The 25,726-nt window shown below is 36.3% G+C and overlaps 2 protein-coding genes across 5 annotated transcripts in view; one reads left to right on the top strand and one right to left on the bottom strand.

The window, feature by feature from the left end:
• The first annotated feature begins 119 nt into the window (after positions 1 to 119).
• On the top strand, positions 120 to 19,553 carry zgc:194990 (uncharacterized protein LOC568410 homolog). The gene is made up of 10 exons (XM_067393547.1): positions 120 to 222; positions 5,118 to 5,211; positions 7,711 to 7,809; positions 7,945 to 8,046; positions 10,410 to 10,574; positions 13,786 to 13,923; positions 14,032 to 14,083; positions 14,839 to 14,865; positions 15,013 to 15,039; positions 18,241 to 19,553. The coding sequence occupies exons 2-10, from the start codon at positions 5,149 to 5,151 to the stop codon at positions 18,798 to 18,800; spliced, it is 1,233 nt and encodes a 410-aa protein (XP_067249648.1). The 5' UTR covers positions 120 to 222; positions 5,118 to 5,148; the 3' UTR covers positions 18,801 to 19,553.
• A 1,266-nt stretch (positions 19,554 to 20,819) lies between these two features.
• The window catches only part of itgb4 (integrin, beta 4), a 31,190-nt gene continuing 26,283 nt past the window's right edge, over positions 20,820 to 25,726 (bottom strand). For 2 of the 4 annotated variants that reach the window (XM_067394533.1, XM_067394534.1), the window contains exons 38-42: positions 24,934 to 25,122; positions 24,628 to 24,783; positions 24,358 to 24,519; positions 24,020 to 24,127; positions 20,821 to 22,488 (exon numbers count right to left, since the gene is read on the bottom strand). In XM_067394533.1, coding sequence (XP_067250634.1) covers positions 22,349 to 22,488; positions 24,020 to 24,127; positions 24,358 to 24,519; positions 24,628 to 24,783; positions 24,934 to 25,122 — 755 coding nt within the window. In that variant the 3' untranslated portion in view covers positions 20,821 to 22,348. Of the gene's footprint in view, positions 22,489 to 24,019; positions 24,128 to 24,357; positions 24,520 to 24,627; positions 24,784 to 24,933; positions 25,123 to 25,726 lie in introns of all 4 variants that reach the window. The other 2 variants (XM_067394532.1, XM_067394535.1) reach the window with 2 other exon arrangements.

Below are 25,726 nucleotides of genomic sequence, written 5' to 3'. Positions count from 1 at the left end.
GCCTTCTTCGGGAACGTTACGGAAATACACGATCATTAATCACTCCGCGACAAAGGCTTATTGCTAAAGTACCAAAAAGACGCCTATTGGTCACACGAGATGCACCTCCTGACTGCTGAGGAGAGTCCATTCAATGAATGAGGAGCGAGATGCACAAACATTCAATGAGGGTGTGATGTAGAAAAACTTTCTGAGGATATTTCGAAAGGTTAAAACAGAAAGGTATGTGACTTTCATCTTAGTAAACTTCTGTTATTATCAGCGGTGCTTATGTTATATTTAATGCATGTTGTATATGCGTGAACCTGCGTAATATTATGACTGCAATGCGTACTCATGAGTTTGAAGAGTATAATGACGTCGTCATTTATCTTCTGCTTATTTTTTTCCTGGTCTCATTCTGCGTAAACATAAGGAATATATTATTTACTTTTTTTTTTTTTTTTTGCTCTGATAATAAAAACATATGGTCATATTGATAAATGAGATGCCAAAATGCTTATAATAATAATAATTATTATAATTATAAATTAATATATAATTAATAATTATCATTATTATATTAAAGAACACTTATTTGTATTAATAAAATGCAAATAAGTGATATTTTCCTTTTAATGACAATGAAAGAGTGTCTTCAGCAGCTTTTTTTAACCTTAGCCCAACACCACATATTCACACATGCTCAAAAATACACGCAGGGTTGCTGGTTTAATTCGCTTAAAGGATCAGTGGTGTGGTTCAGAGCTGCTCCTTGTGTTCGTTCACGTGGTTTGTGTGTCTGAATCTGTCAAGACCTCTTTAATCTGTCCCTATTCCGGACCTGACACGTGGTGTGACACTGCCAACACTTTGCCAGGCTGAAAACAAGTGCATACTGCAGTGTACACCAGAAGAACCAAACAAGGTTCAAATTGATCTTACGGCAATGCCTTGATAAATAGCTATACAGATAGATGGAGTGGCTGCTAATGTGTCTGAGTGGTTGCTAGGGTGTTATAGGCGGTTACTAGGTTGTTGCTATGTAGTTTCTTGGGTGTTATGGGTTGTTGTTGTTGCTGATGTCTTTTAGTGTACAAATCAACAATACATTTAAAGGGTTAGTTCATCCAAAAATGAAAATTATTTCATTTATTACTCACCCTCATGTCGCTCCACAGCCATAAGACCTCCGTTCATCTTCAGACACAAATTAAGATATTTTTTATTAAATCCGATGGCTTAGTGAGGCCTGCATTGACAGCAAGATAATTAGCACTTTCAGATGCCCAGAAAGATACTAAAGACGTATTTAAAACAGTTCATGTGACTACAGTGACGAGAATATTTTTTGTGCACCAAAAAAACTAAATAACGACTTTATTCAACAATATCTAGTGATGGCTGATTTCAAAACACTGTTTCATAAAGCTTTGAAGCTTTATGAATCTTTTGTTTCAAATCAGTGATTCGGATTGTGTATCAAACTGCCAAAGTTACGTGAACCATTGAAAATTTCTAAACTCTTATGACGTAACGAAGCCTCGTTTACTGAAATCATGTGACTTTGGTGCTCTGAACCACTGATTCGAAACAAAAGATTCATAAAGCTTCAAAGCTTCATGAAGCAGTGTTTTGAAATTGATCATCTCTAGATGTTGTTGAAAAGTCGATATTTTTGGTTTTTTTTGGTGCACAAAAAGTATTCTTGTCATTTCATAAAATTAAGGTTAAACCACTGTAGTCACATGAATGGTTTTAAATATGACTTTAGTAGCTTTCTGGGCAATGAAAATGTTAATTATCTTGCTGTCAATGGAGGCCTCACTGAACCATCGGATTTTATCAAAAATATCTTAATTTGTGTTCTGAAGTTGAACGAAGGTCTTACGAATGTAGAACGATATGGTGGTGAGTAATTAATGACAGTAATTTTGTGATTAATTTTTGAGTGAACTAATCTTTAAATTTATTAAAACAATCGCCCAATGCTGTTAAAAAAAAATAATTCATTTGGTTATGTGAATATTAAGGAAACATGCCATTTTATAATTTTGCAAATATTATGAGATAAATCTGAATATTCTGTGAACATTCTAAAACAATGCTAGATGAACGTACAAATAAAACAAAAACAAGCCTTCCATGAACAATGTATAACTAATGTTTTTGTGCTAAAGTTTTGAGAACATTATAAAAGCCAAATGTAATTAGAAGAGTGCTTGTCCATTACTTTGAGAGAATGTTCCCTGTTAGCTAGGATGGCCCATGCAGTGCACTTTTCCTTAGTGCACCATGTACTGTAAATGTAGGAACTTTTATCTCCTTTATTAATCATGTTCATTCATCTCAGTCAGCAGTTTTATTTGATCATAAATAAATGAAAGCAAGTTAATTAGAGCCTAAATAAAACATGTGCATATTGCACACCAGAGGAAAATGATTGCATTTCATTTAGTTCAGAATATAGCTGATCATTAATAAAGTCTTATCAGAGTCTGGCTGTGTTGTGTTATTGGCTCCCTAAGGATGTAATGGTGCCAATGCATTTTATTCTCAGTGCACCATGTAAATATACAGACTTTAAACTCCATTTATCATGTTCATTCAATAGGTATAGCTATATCATAAATAAATGTCAGTACGCTGAAGTGGTTTCTGTGGTGTGACACTGGCATGCACTACTGTGCCAAAATAACATAAAATGAAGGAATTTGCCTAATTTTACTGTGTTTGTATTTGTGACATACTGTGTCAAAGCATTTTCCTCTGGGCATCTTGTAAATGTACAAACTTATCAATTTATAGGAGACCTCTTTTATTCTTCCTTCATTCCTACTGTATGTTGTTCTAAACGTAGGTTCAGGAGGATCCTAAACATTCAGTCCTGTCAATCATCATTACGAGTGTATATAAGCAGCAGTCACTGCGTCATCCCAGCGACAATTCTTCCAGCATCCCTCCTCCTCCTCTATTTCTCTTATTCTCCCTCTATGCAGTACTGTTATAGGGGGGTTTAACTCAGAGCTCGAGCCGAGCCTCAGGTTCGAGCCTCCTTCGAGGACAGCAAGCCAAGTTTGTTTTACCATTAACCATTCAGACTGAATGGGGAGGCGAACTTGTGAACTAAAAATAAGAAACTACAGTAAATCTAAAAAAATGCTTGTTACAGTGATGTCCAGATGTCTAAGACAACTTTGAAAATCTGGGATTAAACATCTATTTTAAACCCAGAAATTAACAGTAAGTTGTAGAAATTTAAATATTTACCAAAAACTATTAAAAAAAAAAAAAAAAAAAAAAATTGCACTATTTAGTATGGAAGCTTGTTTCCACCACAGAATAAAACCATTTAAAAGATAATTGTGACTTTATATCCTGCAATTCTGAATTTTTTATTGCAATTGCGAGTTTATATCTCAAAATTCTGACTTTTTTCTAGCAATTGCGAGTTTATATCTCAAAATTCTGACTTTTTTCTAGCAATTGCGAGTTTATATCTCAAAATTCTGACTTTTTTCTAGCAATTGCGAGTTTATATCTCAAAATTCTGACTTTTTTCTAGCAATTGCGAGTTTATATCTCAAAATTCTGACTTTTTTCTAGCAATTGCGAGTTTATATCTCAAAATTCTGACTTTTTTCTAGCAATTGCGAGTTTATATCTCAAAATTCTCACTTTTTTCTAGCAATTGCGAGTTTATATCTCGAAATTCTGACTTTTTTCTAGCAATTGCGAGTTTATATCTCGAAATTCTGACTTTTTTCTAGCAATTGCGAGTTTATATCTCGAAATTCTGACTTTTTAATTGCAATTGCCAGTTTATATCTCAAAATTCTGACTTTTTTATTGCAATTGCGAGTTTATATCTCAAAATTCTGACTTTTTTTCAGCAATTGCGAGTTTATATCTCGAAATTCTGACTTTTTTCAGCAATTGCAAGTTTATATCTCGAAATTCTGACTTTTTTTTTAGCAATTGAGAGTTTATATCTCAAAATGTTGACTTTGTTTCTAGCAATTGCGAGTTTATATCTCGAAATTCTTACAATTGCGAGTTTATATCTCGAAATTCTGACTTTTTTTCTCTGAATTGTGAGATGTAAACTCGTAAAAAAATAGTTATAAAGTCCAATTCTGAGGGAAAAGGTCAGCTTACAATGCTGACATTTTCTTACAATTGCGAGTTTATATCAAGCAATTCTGATAAAAAAAGTCAGAATTCCCAGATTACACTTTTTTATTTTTTTATTCAGTGGTGGAAACAAGCTTCCATAATTTATTCTAAATTATTTATCTGTGCACATCATAATTCCAGAGGGCGGGACAACCTGTCACTCACATGAGAACGACCAATAGCAAACCACAACCATCCAACGATCCAATCAATTGCTCGAGAAGCCGTTTCACTTGGATATACGTCATAATAGGGAAGAAAAGACTATCACAAATTCCGTGTCATGCTGACTTTAAAACAAAGAAATATTAGGACATAAACGAAGAAATATTTGTTATCCTGCACTATTTATAGGTCACTAATCAGATGTAAATAAATTAGATCATTCACAAATCATGAAATTATGCACTCAAATTGTCCTGCTGTTTATATAATTTATAATGAAAAATGTCTTAAATTAGAAAAATGTGAAAGTGAAGCCATTTCACTAGTTGTCTCAGATATTTAGGCTATGTTGTTTGTATATTATAAGCTGCTTCTTAACATTTTGGCATTGGTTTCTGAAGATTTGGAAACTGACTGAGACTTGAGGTGTTCTGGCAGGTTGTGTGGGTGTGCTGGAGAAACGCCGAGAAGACGTGCTGATTCAGTACAACCGCATCCCACTCTGTCCCTGAGCTTCCATTAAAAGTGCTCTCGCTGCTTCCGTGGGTCTCTCTGGACCTGAAGGACTCAGTCGTAACGAGCTGAACGGAGCAGAGCCGCAGAGTGATCAAAAAATATTGCGTTGTTGCAGGTTGAGTCTGTGTTGAGTTTGCTGAGTTTTGAGAATAAGGCTTTTTACAAACCCCTCCCATCCGTCTCAGCTGTTACACTCCTTCATTTACATCATCAGATCCTAAACATCTCAAATCTCTCTCTCTCTTCCTCTCTTGCTGTATTCTACACTCCGTCTCTCTCAGGTTTCGAGTAGGGTCACATCAGCCTGCCAGTATGATGAAAGATTGCCTTCAGTTCCTCATTGAGCCAGCCAAGAAGCTCAAGTTTCGTCTCAAGGTACAGTGTGTCATTCATTCATTCATTCATTCATTCACTGCATCAAAGGGTTTATCAGTAATTCAGTGAAATTCATAAACATCAGGGCAAAATGACAGGCACTTGTATAGAAGTGGCCAAAAGTGATATCATTGTTTTTAATGACTCTACAAGTTCACGTATCATCAAAATATGAGTTTGGGTTTTTGACAGGGTAAGAACAAAACACTAAAATTTGTTGAGGTATTATTTTATTATACTATTTGGCAACAAAAAGGCAAACAACAGTTACAGGTTTCATTATACTGTGCAAAAAATGCATAGAAAACAAAAAGCTCACAGAGAAAAGCATCTGTTGACTACAACATGATCAGTTATTAATATTTCATTGGTTCTGTGATATTTTTGCATTCAAAAATGATTTCCACACAATTTAGCATGTTTCATTGCATTATCACAAATAAAACAGTTGGCTCCAACCACAATTACACAATATGCTTACAAAATCATTTACATATTTTTAATAATATTTTAACAAAGGGTGAATATGTCAATCTTCCTTCGCCGGACATCACTTTTGGCCACTACTGTATGTCAGATGAGACTTTATTACGTCAGATGATCTTATTTATGACATAATTTGCTTCACAACCAACAATTCGTCCTGCTAATAATGTAGTATAGTATCAATGAGATCAAATTAAATATGAGACAAAGTAAAATTTCACTTGTGATCAGAATATTTTTATTCTTTTATACAAACCAGATTCCAAAAAAGTTGGGACACCTTACAAATGGTGAATAAAAACAGAATTAAATTTCATGGCATCAACACATCTCAAAAAAGTTGGGACAAGGCCATGTTTACCACTGTGTGGCATCCCCTCTTCTTTTTATAACAGTCTGCAAATGTCTGGGGACTGAGGAGACAAGTTGCTCAAGTTTAGGAATAGGAATGTTATCCCATTTTTGTCTAATACAGGCTGCTAGTTGCTCAACTGTCTTAGGTCCTCTTTGTCTCATCTTCCTCTTTATGATGCGGCAAATGTTTTCTATGGGTGAAAGATCTGGACTGCAGGCTGGCCATTTCAGTACCTGGATCCTTCTTCTACGCAGCCATGATGTTGTAATTGATGCAGTATGTGGTCTGGCAATTGTCATGTTGGAAAATGCAAGGTCTTCCCTGAAAGAGACGACATCTGGATGGGAGCTTATTTTGTTCTAGAACTTGGATATACCTTTCAGCATTGATGGTGCCTTTCCAGATGTGTAAGCTGCCCATGCCACACGCACTCATGCAACCCCACCATCAGAGATGCAGGCTTCTGAACTGAGCGCTGATAACAACTTGGGTTGTCCTTGTCCTCTTTAGTCCGGATGACATGGCGTCCCAGTTTTCAAAAGGAACTTCAAATTTTGATTCGTCTGACCACAGAACAGTTTTCCACTTTGCTACAGTCCATTTTAAATGAGCCTTTGCCCAGAGAAAACACCTGTGCTTCTGGATCATGTTTAGATATGGCTTCTTTTTTGACCTATAGAGTTTTAGCCGGCAATGGCGAATGGCACGGTGGATTGTGTTCACCGACACTTTCTGGAAGTATTCCTGAGCCCATGTTGTGATTTCCATTACAGTAGCATTCCTGTATGTGATGCAGTACCGTCTAAGGGCCCGAAGATCACGGGCATCCAGTATGGTTTTCCGGCCTTGACCCTTACGCACAGAGATTGTTCCAGATTCTCTGAATCTTTGGATGATATTATGCACTGTAGATGATGAGAACTTCAAACTCTTTGCAATTTTTCTCTGAGAAACTCCTTTCTGATATTGCTCCATTATTTTTCGCCGCAGCATTGGGGGAATTGGTGATCCTCTGTCCATCTTGACTTCTGAGAGACACTGCCACTCTGAGAGGCTCTTTTTATACCCAATCATGTTGCCAATTGACCTAATGAGATGCAAATTGGTCCTCCAGCTGTTTCTTATATGTACATTTAACTTTTCCGGCCTCTTATTGCTACCTGTCCCAACTTTTTTGGAATGTGTAGCTCTCATGAAATCCAAAATGAGCCAATATTTGGCATGACATTTCAAAATGTCTCACTTTCAACATTTGATATGTTATCTATATTCTATTGTGAATAAAATACAAGTTTATGAGATTTGTAAATTATTGCATTCCTTTTTTATTCACAATTTGTACAGTGTCCCAACTTTTTTTGGAATCGGTTTTGTAGTTTTAATACTGAATATAGTAATTTCCAGTCAAGCTGTAATTTTGTTAAAATGTATGCAGAAAGTGTGAAAATAATAATATGTAATTATTTATTTACTATGGAAATATTATTTAATTGTGTGTATGAAGGATACATAAAATAGCTAAACAAAGGAGTCAGCAGTTATAATCAAAAAATACTTAACTGTCATTTCAGATAAAATGAATATAAAATATATAGGTTTGGCTACTATATTCCCTGGTGGAGCTTTAGTTACTCCATAGCTTCCACATCTCTGTACAGGAGACGCGGAAAAGAGTGAAACAAATAAAGAAAGAGCCGTTAACGGAGAGTCAGCTGTTCATAATGGAGCTCGCGCGAGAACTCAACAGGATCTGTCAGGTAAGACAAATATATTATTGCATTGTGCCTGGCATCAATGAATACATTTACTGGCATCAGCTCAGATATGTCTACTAGATTCCCACACACATTTTCAAACTCTCTGTTGGAACATTTTATGCTGATGTTTTTCAGAGGTCAGATGTTCTGGCTCACATCTGGACCGGACAGGACGTATGGCCTCCGCACGCCTGTCGAGAGTTCATTGTGGAGACTGCCAACATTCTGGAGATGAAGGTTAGAACATGAACTGAATCACAGGCAGAGGAGTTTACTGAATTGCACTTTAAAGTAATTCATCACACAACAGGAATTTCATTAGTCCAACACAACAATAAAACACAAGAATGGATCATTTCCTATGTGCCCTGTTTAAGGTTTCTATCTTTGTAAGGTTCATCAAAACTTAAATAGATTATTCTGGGAAATGAAGTGCTATTCTGTCATGGTCCATAAAAAAATAAAAATAAAAAAAATACAAATTTCAATAATATTTTTCTATAATACAGTAGTCAGAAAAATATTATTGAATATAATTTATTAATTTATAATAAAAGTTTGGGGTCAGTAAGATTTTTTAATGTTTATGAAATAAGTCTCATATGCTCAACAAGGCTGCATTTATTAAATAAAAAATACAGTAAAAACACTAATATTGTAGAATATTATTACAATTTCAGGTAACTGTTTTCTATTTTAATATATTATAAAAAGTAATTTATTTCTGTGATGTCAAATCTGAATTTTCAGCATCATTACTCTAGTCTTCAGTGTCACATGATCCTTCAGAAATCATTCTAATATGCTGATTTATTATCAATGTTGAAAACAATTGTGCTGCTTCATATTTTTGTGGAAATTTTTTCAGTATAGAAAGTTCAGAAGAATAGCATTTATTTGAAATAGAATAAATGTCATTGTAAATTGACTTTTGATCAATTTAATATTAATCTTTTTTTTTTTTTTTAATCTTACTGACCCCAAACTTTTGAATGGTAGTGTATAAATAATAAAAGTTTACAATTATTTTAAAATGATAATAAAATATAAATGCCTATTATGTTGTGTATGATAACAATTTACTGAAAAAAATTATTAATATTTTTATTATTATATTTTATGTAAAAAAAAAGAAGTTAAATTCATTTCAATTCTACTTCCTTAAATTCAAATGATAATTTTCCATCTGATTATCTACCTCAATTTAAGTTCAGGATATAATTAGAATTGTATGAAACGTTCTCAGTTTATTTTTTGAGTGGTGCACAACCCTGTTCCTCAGCAGATAAACTCACCTTCCTGTGTTAATTTAGCCAGATACACACTGTTTTTCAGACAGCTGTTGTTTCTCAGGATCTGCATGAATTTAATTACAGGCTGATGTTGGTTGGCTGGTTAGAAGCGTGTGTTATATTTAGATAAAATCCTGCTTTAGACTCAAAGTGCCTCCAGTCCCCATAGTAACCAGCTAGTCTGTTTATATCAGGCTGACTGACAGGTCCAGTGGCTTAAGGGTTTAAAATTCTGTGTCAGTTTTCAAAGGATCAAGCTCTAATCACAGTTTGTTTGTAAGTTATAGTATAGTCCGCAGTACTTTTGTGTCCTTGAGAAAGGCGTTGAGCTGTAGTTCGCTCCAGGGCGTCCATCTCGCGGATTTAGTGTACTTTTAAAAAAGCTTGTAGTCAGCACATTTCTTCTGAGAAATCAAAGTAATTGATTTGAGTCAGACACAGGCTGTTTATTAAAAAGGTTACTGCGTCATAAATGTCAGCTCAAGGGGCTGTATTGGCCTCAAGTTACTGAGGCAATTATTTGCAGAATTACTGATACTGAATCAAGTAAATGGTGCAAAATTTTAATTGCATTAAGTTTTGAATCAAGACCGATTTGGAACTGAATGTCTAAACAGGGTTGTTAATACAGACATTTAATTGGTCAGATGTAATTTCAGTTCAATTCAGTTTATATACAGTCAAACCAAAAATTATTCAGACATTTTTGATATATTTTTACTAGTGGGTGCAGGACGCTATAGTTCATTTATGTAAGTGAGGATAGCAAAATAAAGTAAACTGTGACATATTTTACCCAAAAATTCTTCATACAGTGGACTACCAGTAAAACTGACAAAAATTTGGCACTTTGACCTGATCATTTTTTGCTTAAGTGTTTTCTGACATAATTAAGATTAATTTTTTATGATACAGTTTAATTCTGAGATCTTGTCATATTTTATTACCATTTTTTTTTAATTATAGTGAATAAACTGTATTAATGAATGAAATGTCCAAGTTGTCTGAATAAATTTTGGTTTGACTGTAAATATATATATATATATATATATATATATATATATATATATATATATATATATATATATATATATATATATATATATATATATATATAATATATTATATATATATATATATATAATATATTATATATTATATACCTGCATTTCTTGCCGGTACTGAGACTCGAACCTATGACCTTTGGATTACAGTTCCAACTTTCTAACCATTTTATGTGTCTGTAGATTTCAGTATTCAAATAAAAGTATCATAATATTCTTGGGTTTTTTTTTACACACTGTGCAGGAAAATACAGAGAAGCCCATACAAGTTTATGCCGATCTGCATCCAGAAAAGCGGGACTGGAAGAGTCATTTACTGAGCATGCTTGAGCAGGAAGGAGAGCACGACATGGGCACATATAAAAGGATCATCATGGACTGGACCAGAGGACAGCGCAACAGACACCCGGTGAGGATCAGAAACACCACCAACTATTATGAGGTGCATCCTGGGATGCTTTTTCAATCATATTGAAGGAATTCACATCTAACATATTTTATTTATTTTGCCAAAGAAATTAATAGACAGACATAAGTTATATTTGTCTACAAAACTAATTTTAGTAATTTAAGCATAAGCCTATAGCTCAAAAGGTTTGTTAGAGCCGAAAAAAACATACATTCAATCAAGCATGCACAAACTGGCCTCTATATAGCAAACAAGTTTATATCAGTAAATATATTAATAGTTACAACATTCTCTCATTTTGTCAGGAGTAAATTGTTTGTGAGTGTGTAATTTTAATATTAATCCATGCTGTAAATGAAGCGTCTTATTCTCTCTCTCTCTCTCTCTCTCTGTCCATGGGTCTTAGTATCGTGTTGCTCTCTGATTAAGAATTAGGATATTAACCTTGCTATGATCCTCTCTTGTCCGACTGTGTTGATTACGAATGACCTCACTGACTGACCTGACAGAGACATGCACAACCCGCTAAGCTGTATGAATGGAAACTTACCATTTACTTACTGTTTTTTCAATTAAAATAAGAACAGGTTTGCCAAACACTTCTAGCTTCTAGCATAGTGTAGTACCTCAAATTATTAATAGTAGCCTATGTAAAACAGTATGCATTATGTAACAGTACCTAAATAAATGCAGTGTGCTGTGTCATATAGGCTACTTAACTGCTACCAAGCTAACAGAAATATTTTCTAAGAACATTTTGCTAATGTTCTCATAGTAGAGTGGTGCGGGGATGACATATTTCACTCATAAACTGAAAAAAAAAAAAAAACATTATAAAAACCCATAGGAAAATCCTGAGGGAGAAAAAACCCATTATAAAAACCTATAGGAAAATCCTGAGGGAACCAGTGGTGAATTAGTCTTCTGGGTTTTGATGGCATCCCTGCACCGCTTTATTAAGTTCCCATCAAAACATTATTTCTGAATGTTCTCAAAATGTTCAAAACATCCATTTTTTTCTTGGTTATGTGAATGTTAGAGAAAACATTAAGGGAATTTTATTTCTATTTTATCATTTTGCGAGTATTATCTGAACATTTTGAATGTTCTCTGTAGCAACATTTAAAAATATTAGACTAACATCCAACTAAAATGTTTTAGAAAAACATTCCATGAATGATTTATGAATAACATTTTTGTTCTAAAGTTTCATAACGTTATTAAAGACCAGATAACTTTGAACAAATGTTATTTTAACGTTACTGGAAGAATGTTAGTTCATAACTTTGTTCACTTGAGGGAACGAATGAAAACGAGTGAATGAATTCGGAAACTGAAGGCCTCTTTACACAGCAGAAAGGGTTAGTTCACCCAAAAATGAAAACTCTGTCATTTATTACTCACCCTCATGCCGTTCCACACCTGTAAGACCTTCGTTAATCTTCAGAACACAAATTAAGATATTTTAGTTAAAATCCGATGGCTCCGTGAGGCCTCCATAGGGAGCAATGGACACTTCCTCTCTCAAGATCCATAAAGGTACTAAAAACATATTTAAATCGGTTCATGTGAGTGGTTCAATATTAATATTATAAAGCGACGAGAAAATTTCTGGTGTGCCAAAAAAACTAAATAACGACTTATTTAGTGATGGCCGATTTCAAAACAATGCTTCAGGGAAGATTCGGCGCACAGTGAATCAGTGTATCGAATCATGATTCAGATCGCGTTTCAAACTGCCAACAGCTGAAATCACGTGACTTTGGCGCTCCGAACAGCAGATTCGACACACTGATTCATCTGTGCGCCGAATCTTCCCTGAAGCATTGTTTTGAAATCGGCCATCACTAAATAAGTCGTTATTTTATTTTATTTTTTGGCGCTCCAAAAATATTGTCGTCGCTTTATAATATTAATATTGAACCACTGTACTCGCATGAACTGATTTAAATATGTTTTTAGTACCTTTATGGATCTTGAGAGAGGAAGTGTCATTGCTCCCTATGGAGGCCTCACGGAGCTATCGGATTTCAACTAAAATATCTTAATTTGAAGATTAACAAAGGTCTAACGAGTGTAGAACGGCCTGAGGGTAAGTAATAAATGACAGAATTTTCATTTTTGGGTGAACTAACGCTTTAAGGCTGCTCTGTGCCTGCTCAAAATTCTGTGTAAAGACATAATGCTGCATAAAAGCCAGACCAAACTATGCCTGCTCTGACCCACCTCAGTCCCTAGTGTCAAAGTAAACAGTTGAAATTGCTGTGTAAAGCATTTATGCCACCCCTGAGCAACATTAAAAAGTCTGTATAAAGACACCTAAATGCCACTTCAGAAGTGCTTCTGTGCCACATTTTCAGTGTACATTTGGCATGAGTGCACTGGAAGGGCTGCCGCTTTTGCCTAGTTTGTGCTTGCTGTTTAATAATTATTTGAAACTTGAAGCACATTGGTAGCTCCAGTAGTAAGATGAACTGTTTGATATAACATCTGTCATGGAAACTATGTTTAAGCCTTAATTAACCATATAATAATCAATTTAAAAGGAATTTATAGTAGTTTGGAAAATGGACGGATGGATGATTCAGCTGTGGGCGCCATCTTCTGGCGAGACGCGGGAATTCACAGTGCATTCCGGGTATACTTTACCTGTTGAGTGTACATTGGTTGTACATTCGTTATTGCGGTGCATTGTGGGATTGAATGAGTGCACTCGATAACGTCCACTATGGTTTCAGACTACAAATGGCTGCTCCCTTAAATAGTGCCCTATTTAAAGGTATAGGGGGCAATTTCAGACACAGCCACAGTGTTTACACTCTTCGAGGAAGTCAACCTTCAAATGGCTAACAAATAGTTGTCACACATTAACCTGAATACGAGAAAGCATTTAAACAACGATAAAATTACACACCTTTAAGTCTATAGGGACATGTATCCTTTCAATATAGCATCACCTTTCTGATGCCTTATCAATAATTCATTAATTTCTCAGAGTGCTCTTTATTTTCTTAGGAACAATTAGTGTGTAACTCGATATCAGGGAATACTGTAAGTGAAGTATGATCTCTATCTCTCATTACAAACAACTTCACTGTCCCGCCTGTGACACATGCACACAAATTCGACAGTTTCTAAAAGTGTGTCATAAAAAGATATATTTTATGATTTTTGCTTCTGGCCTCAGTCATTTATCATTTTGTCTCTCCAGCACGGTATTTGGCCGGGTGAGGCGGTGTTGATGATGTTGGATGACGTGGAGCTGCAGTGGAAGCGGGGTCACCTGTCACACCTGCAGTCTGCTGTGGAGCTGCTCATTGGGGTGGTTCTTGGGGAACACCTGGACAAGGTGCCATGCCTCTGGAAACATATACAACATTCATAGACTTAAGTGAAATTCAAAATCTGCAATTTATATTTTTAACTAATCTAATAACAAGCACTATTTACATTGTAGGAGCTCATTCCAAGACTGTGGCTGGTACAAAAACAAAAGACCCAGAAGATCGGTGAGCAGGCATTGACATTAATGTCCCTGAATTACTTTTGAAGGATAATGAACTATAACCGCTGTAAGTGATTTCTGCACCACTAGTGGCACCAAATGCAATTAGCCTTTCGCCGAGCCCCACCCCCCTTAGTTACTGTTGCTTTGTTCGACAAGCCGTGGCGCTGTCACTCCACACGCAGTGAAAAATACATCGCGGAACAAAGAGGATACTGACCACACATCGACAGACAAGACAGAGCAGGTTACTTATGATATTAAACAAAGTCCCAGCTTTCAAACCGTGTAGTTATTAAAGAAATGCAAACAATAAAAACCGTTTTGTTGCTCTTTAATGTGTCGTGACCATGGTCATGACAGATTGCTGTAGATCCTCAGCTCAACCGCCCGTAAAAACCGATCATCTCTTACTATTAAGTCCATGAACATGAGAATGAATGTTGTTTCAAACGCGGAAAGCCTTCAATACACACCATTTTTCAAGTTTAACTCCACCGAGGTTAATCTTTTAACTACTGGCTGCTTTGTCGGACAAAATGGCGGATGCGGCGTTCTGATTGGTTAGATCGCTTGTCAATCAAACTCCTGGCGAAAGGTCAACTGCAAAAACAGTTTTCTGGTATATAGTGTATTCCATGAAATCACATACAGCAGTTTTATTAGATCAGACCTACATTTCTTTGGACATTGAGAAGAAGATTGGTGCGTCTTGAATGGGCTTTCTGATAATCTCTCTCTCTCTCTGATCTTTTTTAGATTGCACTGGCTACATTCCACACATTGGTGAGAGAGTAATAGGTTCAGCAATCAAATAATTATTTAATACTATTGAAATGCACTGACATTCAGTGAATCTAGTCACTGAGGCCATTAGTGCAATAGTTTCTATTATTTTATGTAGTAACACAGAAATGTTGCTCTTTGTTACAGTGTGGAACTGGATATGTGATGCTGCAGGTATGTGTTACAGTATAAAGCTTAACTCTCTCTCTCTCTCTCTCTCTCTCTCTCTCTTCACAAAAATTGTGATGGCAAAGCTGAATTTTCAGCATCATTACTCCAGCTGCGCAACCTTCCCTCAAAGTTCTCTAAAGGTGATGAAAATTCCGAACCTTTACAGAACAGTTCCTAAAACGTCCTCTTTTGGTAATGAAAGTTTAAGGTTCCTTATATGACTTGAGGGGGATGTTCCATTTTGGTTTTTTTATGGTCTCGCGAGAACGTTACAAAGAGGACATTTGGGAAGTTATCAGAACATCCAATAATAAATGCAAATCTCATGCAGTAAGTCATTTACCGACAACAGCACATGCAAAAGCTAATGTAACTGCCATATCACTGCATCAACTACACACTGTCTTTAAATAACAGAACATCAGTGTTTCTGGATCATCACTGACTGAAGCACAGGTGCTACTGTCCAGCACAATGGTAACCTCACAAAACTCACATAACAGAAACAGAACATTAAACGCTATCAGATCTCTCTAGATCTCTGCATCTTCACTGTGTAGAAATTATTCAGATGTGATCATGTGGACACACACAGACATCAAGATTCTGCGTATGAACCTCAACAATGGTGACCACATTTTCAGATAAACAGATTAACTCTGAACATCACAAAACAAGCTACTAAAGTCACAAAAAAGATTTTCATTTATTGTCACCATTGTTGAGGATCATGCACTGATTGATGATGACTGTGTGAGTCTAAAAGACACCGCTCTGTCAGTATAATGAATTTTAAAAAAGAAAAAAAACTCATGAAAAAAGAAAAATCAACCATTAAATAATGCAAAACAAATTTAATAAACTCACCCCCGGTTTCACAGTCAAGGCTTAAGCTAGTCCTAGACTAAAATGCATGTTTGAGCTGCTTTAACTGAAAGTAACTTGCACTGACATATCTTAAAAAAGAGCTGTTGTTTTGTCTCAAGATGCACACCAGTAATGCTTTTTCTAGGGTATGTTTATAAAAGCTACTTAAATACCTTAATTGAAATAAAGCCTAATCCTGGCTTAGCCTAAACCCTGTCTGTGAAACCAGGCCTCAGAGTTTAGTCTCAGGACACTCCATGATGGTTAAATCACCATCACTAAATAACCAAATTCTTCTGATCAGACTTTCATTTGATCATTTCTCTTGTAATTTTTGCTGTAACAAACATGTCTTAAAAACAGTTAAAGCAGCGAGAGTAAATCTAATGTTAAAATATCAAGAATCAAGAGTCCATCTAAAGCAAATGCTCACCTCCATAACGGTAACTTCAAACTTTATTATTTTCTCTAAAACACCCAGGTAGAAGGCGATGTTCTCAGGACCTTGCTCAACGTTGCCTAAAATTTCTCTAAAGGTGACGAAAAATCTGAACATTCGGGATCCTCTTTTGGTAATGAAAGTTCTGCAGTTCAAGGTTCCTTATATGACTTTAGGGGGACGTTCCAATTTGGTTAATTTTATGGTCACATAAGAATGTTACAATGAGGATATTTGGGACATTAACTGAACGTTCCCACACAGTCCTCTGTTGGTCGTTTAATAACGTTCCTGATATGAGTTTAGGGGGACGTTCTATTTTAGTTATTTTATGGTCGCATGTGAACATTACAAAGAGTACATTTGGGAAGTTATCGGTACGTCCTATAGTAATAGTCCCCTAAACATTCCCAGAACGTCCTGAATGTTCCCTGAACGTCCACGAAATAATGTTCCCCAAACCTTAAAAGTACTCCACATTGTGACCGTCTCTGAAAGTTCTGGGACTATTACTATAGGACGTTGATAACTTCCCAAATGTCCTCTTTGTAACATTCTTATGTGACCATAAAATGAACCAAAATAGAACGTCCCCCTAAACTCATTATTAAATGACCAACAGAGGACCATGCGGGAACATTCTGTTAATGTCCCAAATGTCCTCTTTGTAACATTCTTTTTTGATCATAAAGGCAGGAACACACCAAGCCGACACTGACGAACTAGTGGCGACGAAAGCAGACTGCGGGGTTGGCTCACGTCGGCAGTATGTGTGACCAAAGTTGGCCTGACACACCAAACTGATGCTCGACAGCCGACGGCCAAGTAGCACGTCCGTTCTGCGCATGCGTGAGATGAAATGCCTTTCCGAACCAGCAGGTGGCAGTATCTGAACAGCCAATAAGGGGTGCGTTTCCCGAAAGCATTGTTGGTGAACCATGGTCGTAAGTCCCATTGAACTCTATTGGTAACGACGGAACTTGCGACCATAGTTCGCTTTGGGAAACGCACCCCAGAATGATCAGATGGCCCGATGGACTGATGATCGCCGACGCCGATTCAACATTTCGAATCGGCCGAAAAAAGCTGACAAGGACCAACTTCAGCTGACGGTGTGGAACACACTGAGAAAACCAACGAAAAACCAACGAACAAAAACTGCCCAACGGCCGACTGTCGGCTTGGTGTGTTCCTGCCTTAAAATAACCAAAATGGAACATCCACTTAAAGTCATATAAGGAACTTTAAACTGCAGCACTTTCATTACCAAAAGAGGACGTTTTAGGAATGTCCCAAATGTTCTGTAAAGGTTCAGAATTTTCATCCCCTTTAGAGAACTTTAAGGGAACATTGCGCAAGGTCCTGAGAACGTCGCCTTCTACATAGGAACTGACTGTTTGAGAAGACCCGATTTCAAGGGAGGACATGATTTATCACTGGCATTTTTTTTTTGTTAACAGCAGAATAAAATACTTAAAATACTCCATCATTTTTGGTCATACTACAGATACATTATCCTAAACTGTAAAGGGTCTACTTTTATTTGTGTATATTTTCATAATAACAATAAAATTTTGTGCCTTTGTAAAATAAAGAAAACAAACAGGATGTTCTTTCTGCCGTCTCAGTCTTCCTCAACTGGAGACAAAAACGTCACAAAAATGAAGCGAAACTCCACTTTAGTCAAGGGCAGCCCTACATTTTCCCCAGTATTTTTTATCTGTGTGCTATGTATTTTATGCTTATAAGTGTATTGCATCATTATTTTAGCAGTATGCTAACATTATACTTTTTTATTTATCAGTCTGCAATTTTTTTTAGATATCTAGCTTTCTTGAAAACCTTCCAAGATAAACCTAAAATCATAAATCTAACCATAGTGCGGCCTTATTTTACAGTGGAGGTGACTTTTGACCCAGAAACGGCCAACCCTACCCTAGTCCTGTCTGAGGACCGCAAGCGCATGCAGTGCGGTCTGGAGCGGCGCACGGTCCCCAGCAGCCAGCGCCGCTTCGACGGCTGGTGGTGTTGTCTCGGCTCAGAGGGCTTCTCGTCAGGACGCCGGTACTGGGAGGTAGAAGTTGGCGACCGTGATTGGCGTCTCGGTGTGGCCAAAGAATCAGCCCTCTGCAAAGGCTACAGACCGCTCAACACTCAGAGCGGATACCTCACCCTCAGGCTGGAGCGGGGGTCCGAGCTCAAGGCCCTGACCACACCGCCTACTTTCCTGCCCCAGTCGCTCATCCCACGGAGGGTGGGTGTCTACCTGGACTATGAGGAGGGGCAGCTGTCCTTCTATGACACGCAAAAGCGAGCGCACCTCTACACGTACAGCGAGAGGTTCACAGAGAAGCTTTACCCGGTGTTTGGGACGGTGGAGATGGTGCGTGAGATGGTGATCAGGCCTGCAGATCTGAGGGAGCGATGTCTCTGTAAGGGACAGTGTCTGTTTTACTAACGTACATAACGCACGCACAATTCTCACGCACATGGATACGAAAAAATCACACAATATAAAACATTCATACAGTAATTGATCAATGCTTACAAAAAAACAAGTAGTTTGAAGGGTGCATAGAAGGTATTTTACATTTTTTAGAATAGCTTAAGCTGTAATTTCTGCACCACAAGGAATTAAAAAAAAGAAGTCTTGTTAAACAGTCTGCGATTGGTTCAAGTAGGGATAAATGCAGGCTGGAGCAATGGGCCTGGCTAAAGGTTCAGGCGTGCTGAAAGATAGGGGAGCGGAGTAAGGTCTTTATGATTGGTCGACACAGCTGTTTGGGGTTAGGATTAGGGGTAGTTTCAGTTGTACCGATTCACCTTTCAGAATGCCTCCTTCAGCACACCCATTACTTCAGGCTGCAGCTACCCCTGTCTCGATTGGTCAGATAGCTGATAGCCCCACCCAAAACTCATGTCAGTAGTTCTACACTGATGATGCATTTTTGTAGGCAGATCTGGAAGTTAGCATCACCCTGGTTCCCTTGACAAACACCCTATAGGATTTTTCCATTGGCTTTTGGCTAAACAAAGCTTTGCGAAGTATCAAGGCTTTCCTCTCAACTGTGACTCAAAAGTGGTCATTACTCAAAGCTTTTGGATTATTGCAGAAAATAAGCTCTGTGACCAACAAAAGTTTATGATTCTTACACATTTTGTTCATCGTGATAATCTTCACAAATAAACACAACTTTTTATGAATTTTAAAGCCTAAATACAATCACCTGAAAGGGTTAGTTCACCCAAAAATGAAAATAATGTCATTTATTACTCACCCTCATGTCGTTCCACAACCGTAAGGCCTTCATTCATCTTTGGAACATGAAGATATTTGAAGACTTCAGATGCAAAAGCCTCTAAGTGCCGTCTGAAATTTTCTTCTAAAATGAGCGTTTTTATCAAGCTCATATGTTTAGGTTCAGTAATTTCACTTTAATGGCAATTAATAGATCATTTTCATTGCCATTAAAGTGAATTAACTGAATCTAAACATACAAGCTTGATAAAAATGCTCATTTTAGAAGAAAATTTCAGATGGCTCTTAGAGGCTTTTGCATCTGAAGTCTTCATTTTTGTTTAAATCCGATGGCTCAGTGAGGTCTGCGTTCACAGCAATGACATTTCCTCTCTCAAGATCCATAAAGGTACTAAAAACATATTTAAAACAGTTCATGTGAGTTCAGTAGTTCTACATAAAGCGACGAGAATATTTTTGTGCGCCAAAAAAACAAAATAACGACTTTTCAACAATATAGTGATGGGCCGATTTCAAAACACTGCTTTCGGAGCTTTACGAATCGAATCAGTGAAGTTTAGCCGTTTGATAGGAGATCCAAGTCACTGATTCAATTCGTAAAGCTCCGAAAGCAGTGTTTTGAAATCGGCCCATCACTATATTGTTGAAAAGTCGTTATTTTGTTTTTTTGGCGCACAAAAATATTCTCGTCGCTTTATAATATTAAGGTAGAACTTCCTACAAAAATACTTCTTGCAAGTAACGTGAGTTATGTAAACAGATGACTTTTTTCCCCAGGTAAGTAACACATTAAAGTGATGCATTTTAATTTTACATCAAAATATCTGTTACTTTTTCAAATAAGTAAAGCAAGTAACTTTGTTTTCCCGATTAATGACTGACACTTCTGTCCCCATGTTGAGAAAAATCGGGAGTGAGATGCGTTGTGTAAACATGATGATTATTCTAGACTAAATGTGAGCATGCATTTACTCATCTTACTTGCACAGTTGCAAAATTAATAAAAACAAAAAAACGCAAACTCAGAATATTATACAAACCTACAAAAACGACACAAATATACTTTATGTATTTAATCTTACTTTATTAACCAATGTCTTTGCTGCACATTTGTGTTTTGTTCTGTTCTGGGGTTTTTTTTTTATTATTGCTGAAGAAAGAGTGTGGAACTTTCTTCTCTGAAATGTTTGAGTTGCCTCCTCTACTGTACAGGCATGAATTTGCATTTCCTTCAGCCTGAGGCTTATTCATTTCACTTTTGCTGTGAAAGGGCCTTTACATTTGCCAAAAATAGAACTTTTGTTTTTTTGTTATTAAAACAAACAAACAAACAAAACAATCAAACCCAGCCCAGCTGGGAAAAGTAACACAAAGGTAAAGTCTATTCTAATCTACTCACAAATGTGACCGACAGCGATTGTCATTGTAACACTGTAATACTGAATTGTGATTGTTTTTTTTTTCCTTGCATCTGTTTACCCATATAATATGTCCTTTTAAATTTTACATTGTTTTTATGTACACAGCTAACAGAAAATTGTTATAATTAGCCAAATCCAATGCCTAAAATTTAACTATTCTTTTGCTGCCCGGATTGCACTGCTCCTTAGGGAAATGCAAATCTAGTTTTAACAAATATTGGATGGAATCACATTCTACTCCATGTTTGTGTTTTTCAGTAGCATAAGAAAGCATATAGAGGGCACATACTCCTTTAATCAACATAAAGCATTTCAGTAGGTCTACAGTGTGCTAAAACAGTCGATTGCACCCAAATCTGTTTCTAATAAACAAAGCGAACACAAGGAGTCGACTGTGGTAGAATGATTTATTGTTTCATTAAGTGCGGTGAACTGATGCAGTGAGAAGTTTTGCATACTACATACTACGGCTATAATATGATGGTAAAATGCAATTTTAGTATAAAAATCTAAAAAATATATTTTTTTCCCCCAAGTCAAAAGTTCCATACAGATTATTAAAGACAGTAAAAATGTAATTTTAAGTGTACATAGGTGTGAGGTTGGTAATCTTTTCCAAATTGCCAGACTTTATATGTCATCTAAAATACAGCCGCAGGCCTGAAGTTGCAACAGCACATCTTGCAACCAGGCAATAAAAAAACAAACCTCAATAACATATTTACAATCCTAAGAATCGAGTCCATATGCTTGTGCTTGTGTTGCAACATTTTATGCAACCCTTAACAAGTACAATTTGATTCAGGAGGAAAAATACTAATGAGTTAAAGTGTAGACTCTAAATCAAAAGACATGGCATATTTGATGTGAAAAATACATTTAGAAAACATATATGCTTGAAAAATTTGATACAACTTGAAACTTGAAAGCAACATCATGATATGAAATCTGCTAAACTCAAACCTTGTCAAAATGAACACAATCAAGCTCAAAAAAGCAACAGAAGATCTCTAACTGTATCCCATGGTGCATACATCAAATACATTTCTCACAAACACTTTGGGAAACATGGTTTGGTGCCAAAAGTTTTACCAAATACCTGTTTGGAAGCGATAACACTAAAAGGTTTTAAGTCTTTACATTCAACAAAATATCAAGGCTTGAAGACTTTGGTCTTTATGAGCAATAATCCAAGGAATCCAAGAGCTCAGCTGTTCCCCTCCTCACATAAAAACCATATGTTGTGCATATTGGTCAGTGACCTTTTCTAGTTAATTTAGTTTCGCTCGAGCGTATATATATACATTCTGCTAAAAGGAAGTTCGGTTAGGCCTCAAAGTACTGCCTCTCCAGCCTCTTTGTGACGGTGCTGCTGGACACGACTCCCCTCTGCACCATCTCCACCTGCCGTGTGACCGTGCCGCCCGACTCCGTGACCTGCCTGCTTGACATCATCATCATACCATCTAGAAAAAACAACACAAACAGACAGATAGAATGAGGGAAAGATGTTTATAATGTAGTCTTGTATCTAGAATTGAACCCTCTGGTTCTGCTTGTGTGGTGGTCAAAAACGACAGATTTTCTGTTTATTATTTCAATGAAATTAATGTACTATATTTTAGTTCAATATTGTTTTTCCATTTAATATTTTGTATTTTTAGGGGATTTTATGGTACCAAATTATATTTATGCAGTATTTATAATCCATGTATTCATGAAATTTCCAACTTTCCAAAATGCACAAAAATACTATTTTAAAATTGTATATGAAATATATATTTTCCAAAACCTGTTTTATTTTAAAACTGCGAAACAAGTTGAGTTCCAAATTTGAGGCTGATCTCTCAAAAAAATGAGCTTTCAGTAAGAATTTGTTTGGGTGCAGTACCAAACATTTCCACAAGATGAAACAGCTTCCCATTAGTGTCCAGTGCAGCATTTTGCAGTCACCTTTACCAAGTTTCGTACCATTCCAATGGAGTAAAAAAAAATTATATATATATATATATAATTTTTTTTTTTTTTTTTTAAATTTTGCAAAAATGACTTAACAGCACCAGAGGGTTAACATAGAATTATTTTAAAAAAGAAAACACTTTGTATCAACTAAATGTTTTTTTTTTGTTTGTTTTTTTATGAACTACTCAAACATGTTATCATACACACAACATATAGTATTATTGATATGATATTAATAAGCAATGTTTGACATACCATCTATGGAAATGTGTATTTAATAAATTATATAAAATATAAAAAATACTACTTGCTACCTATTGTGGCAGCTGAGAAATCAGGCCGTAAAATGGGCAGATATCATAATATTGCACAGTGTGTATTGTACTTTTTTTTTTTTAATATAAAATGCTGAAGTGAGTGTGTAGTTATATTTTGTCTCTATAAAGCTTTATTCTCTATGTGCACTTCCAAAAGGTGTGTGTTTGCTCCAATGCATTGTTAAAGGATCAGTGTGTATTGTCCCATATAAAACTTTAACAGCCAATTAAAAATATTGGTATAGTAAAACATGCTAATTCACAAGATCAATACATCCTTTATTAAACCGCTTTGTCGAATTTAACACATCTTTACAGACGGCATGGAAATGCTGAATCGATTCATTGAATTCAGAGTAAAAAAGGAATAATTAGCTGGATTCAGCCTCGTCCCTGACCATGCTAAATCAGTATTTATTCTGATTACTTTCATGTGACAGATCAAGCTTTTATATGTAGTTTGGGGTAACAAAAGGTTTTATAGGTTTGACTGTAATAATAATGCAAAAACTGACACTTAAAAACATCTAATATAATCCGTATTAACAAATATATACAAATGTAATTTGGAAATGAATCAATATGTGAGTGTTTAAATTATAATTTTTATGTTATTTTGTATGTAATCTTAAATTGTTTGGGAGTAGGGGAGCCAATAGGGATTTCGGTTAGGGTGTCAAAATGGCTAGAAACGGCCGTGAGTGTGTGTTAGTAGTACCTGAAGACACGAAGGGTTCTGAGAACATGGTGTGTGAAGAAATCTCTGTTGGTAGGTTAAACACCTCTCTCTTTGTGACTGACTGACTGCTGTACTGTGACATGGAGCCTGAGGAGGAGGAGAAAAGAAGGAAAGAAGTTTCAACCATTCATTGTCCTCCAAGACGTGATGTATTTCCAGAATATTCATCAGAATATAATGTAGGGCAAGACTTGAAGATTTTATCCATCGTGATTTGATTGAATCATAAAAAGCAGGCTATGATTTTGCACTTTTTAACATTTAACAGTGAAATACATGTCACTCTCTCTGTGACACTGTTATAATCTCCCACATACCTCCATCTTGGGATTCGATGGTGATGATGCCCTCTCGCTCCGGTCCAAAGCCTTGCGTGGTTTGGGCTTGAACTTTGAATTTGTACGGCATGTTTTCTTTCAGGTCAGACACAGTCAAAGATGTCGCAGCGTTGCTATTCACCTGGAAGGAGCGAAGATCTCCTGCACAGACACCAAAGATAGAGTCTTAACAAGGAAGCTTGTTTCTGATTAGTGCAGTTGTGACCGCTGCAACATTAAAATTCAAAAAGATTTTTTTTTTTGTCTGACCTCCACCGTGCAGCTGTTCGCAGGTAACCACGTAGCCCAGGATGTCCCCATTGGGTTTGCGGGGTTTGTCCCAGCTCAGCTGCAGCGTGTCTGGACTCAAAGCTGAGAAGATCAAAGGTCCTGGAGCACTGGGAGTGCTGAGAGTGAACGGAGACCCTGAACGACAGCACACACACGCATGAATACATGTTTAAGAACAATTAAATGATGGATACACACAATAATGTGGTAATATTTAATATTTATTGCTAATTAGCTACTCTGCCCCCTATAGGTAACATAAAAAACAACAATTAAACAACTTACCTGGCATTGGGCTCAGTGGACTTTTGGGGTCGACGGCAGACTCAATGGTAATGACTCCCTCTCTCTCAGGACCCCAGCCCTCCCGACTCTGGGCCTTCACTTTGAAGATGTAGGAATGGTTGGGCAGGAGATCCTGAACCACCACAGAGTTCTGAGCGGGATTGTTCACTTCGATACGCCTCACCTCACCTATAAGATGAACATAATACAATGGAAAAATAAATAGACATTTTCTGTGTATTGTACAATATACAGTATGTGTTTGTATATACATATTTTATATATATATATATATATCTTTCGGTTCGGTACACATGTATACCGACGAATACAGAGTTGTAGCCCATTAGCCACTTTTAACCACCATTAATCGCAATAAACTCTTATTTGTTACTTTCGATAAGAAAAAGTCTCATTCCTCAAATTCTGTCCATTTTATCACGAAATTCAAACAATAAATGCTGTCGCTCTTTGATGTGAGATTGCTATATAGGCGCCTCAGTTCAAACGGCAGCACAGATCGCAAGTGAACGTGATCATCTCCTCCTCTTTAATAGTTATAGAATAAACATGAATGAACATCTGGAGGTATGATGAAAGATACAGTACAACTTACTGAAATGTATCTTGTGTAAACACTCAATCAGTGTTTCAGCCGCAGAAAGACATCACTGAAATAGCTTGTAAAGAATATATCATATGCCATTCAGTGTACACAGCTTGTTAGTTCGCTAGAGAAATTAACTTATTTGATACATAAATGCACTATATTAGCCTATATATTCATTATATT

The sequence above is a fragment of the Chanodichthys erythropterus genome, chromosome 9 (genome assembly GCF_024489055.1).
Source record: "Chanodichthys erythropterus isolate Z2021 chromosome 9, ASM2448905v1, whole genome shotgun sequence".
Lineage (NCBI taxonomy): Eukaryota > Metazoa > Chordata > Actinopteri > Cypriniformes > Xenocyprididae > Chanodichthys > Chanodichthys erythropterus.
This window is presented reverse-complemented; position numbering and strand designations above follow the sequence as displayed.

Coding starts and splice junctions, on each gene's coding strand:
- zgc:194990 (XM_067393547.1), top strand. CDS start 5,149: ATGATGAAAGATTGCCTTCAGTTCCTCATTGAGCCAGCCAAGAAGCTC. Junction 7,810..7,944: donor AACTCAACAGGATCTGTCAG/GTAAGACAAATA, acceptor GATGTTTTTCAG/AGGTCAGATGTTCTGGCTCA. Junction 8,047..10,409: donor CCAACATTCTGGAGATGAAG/GTTAGAACATGA, acceptor CACACTGTGCAG/GAAAATACAGAGAAGCCCAT.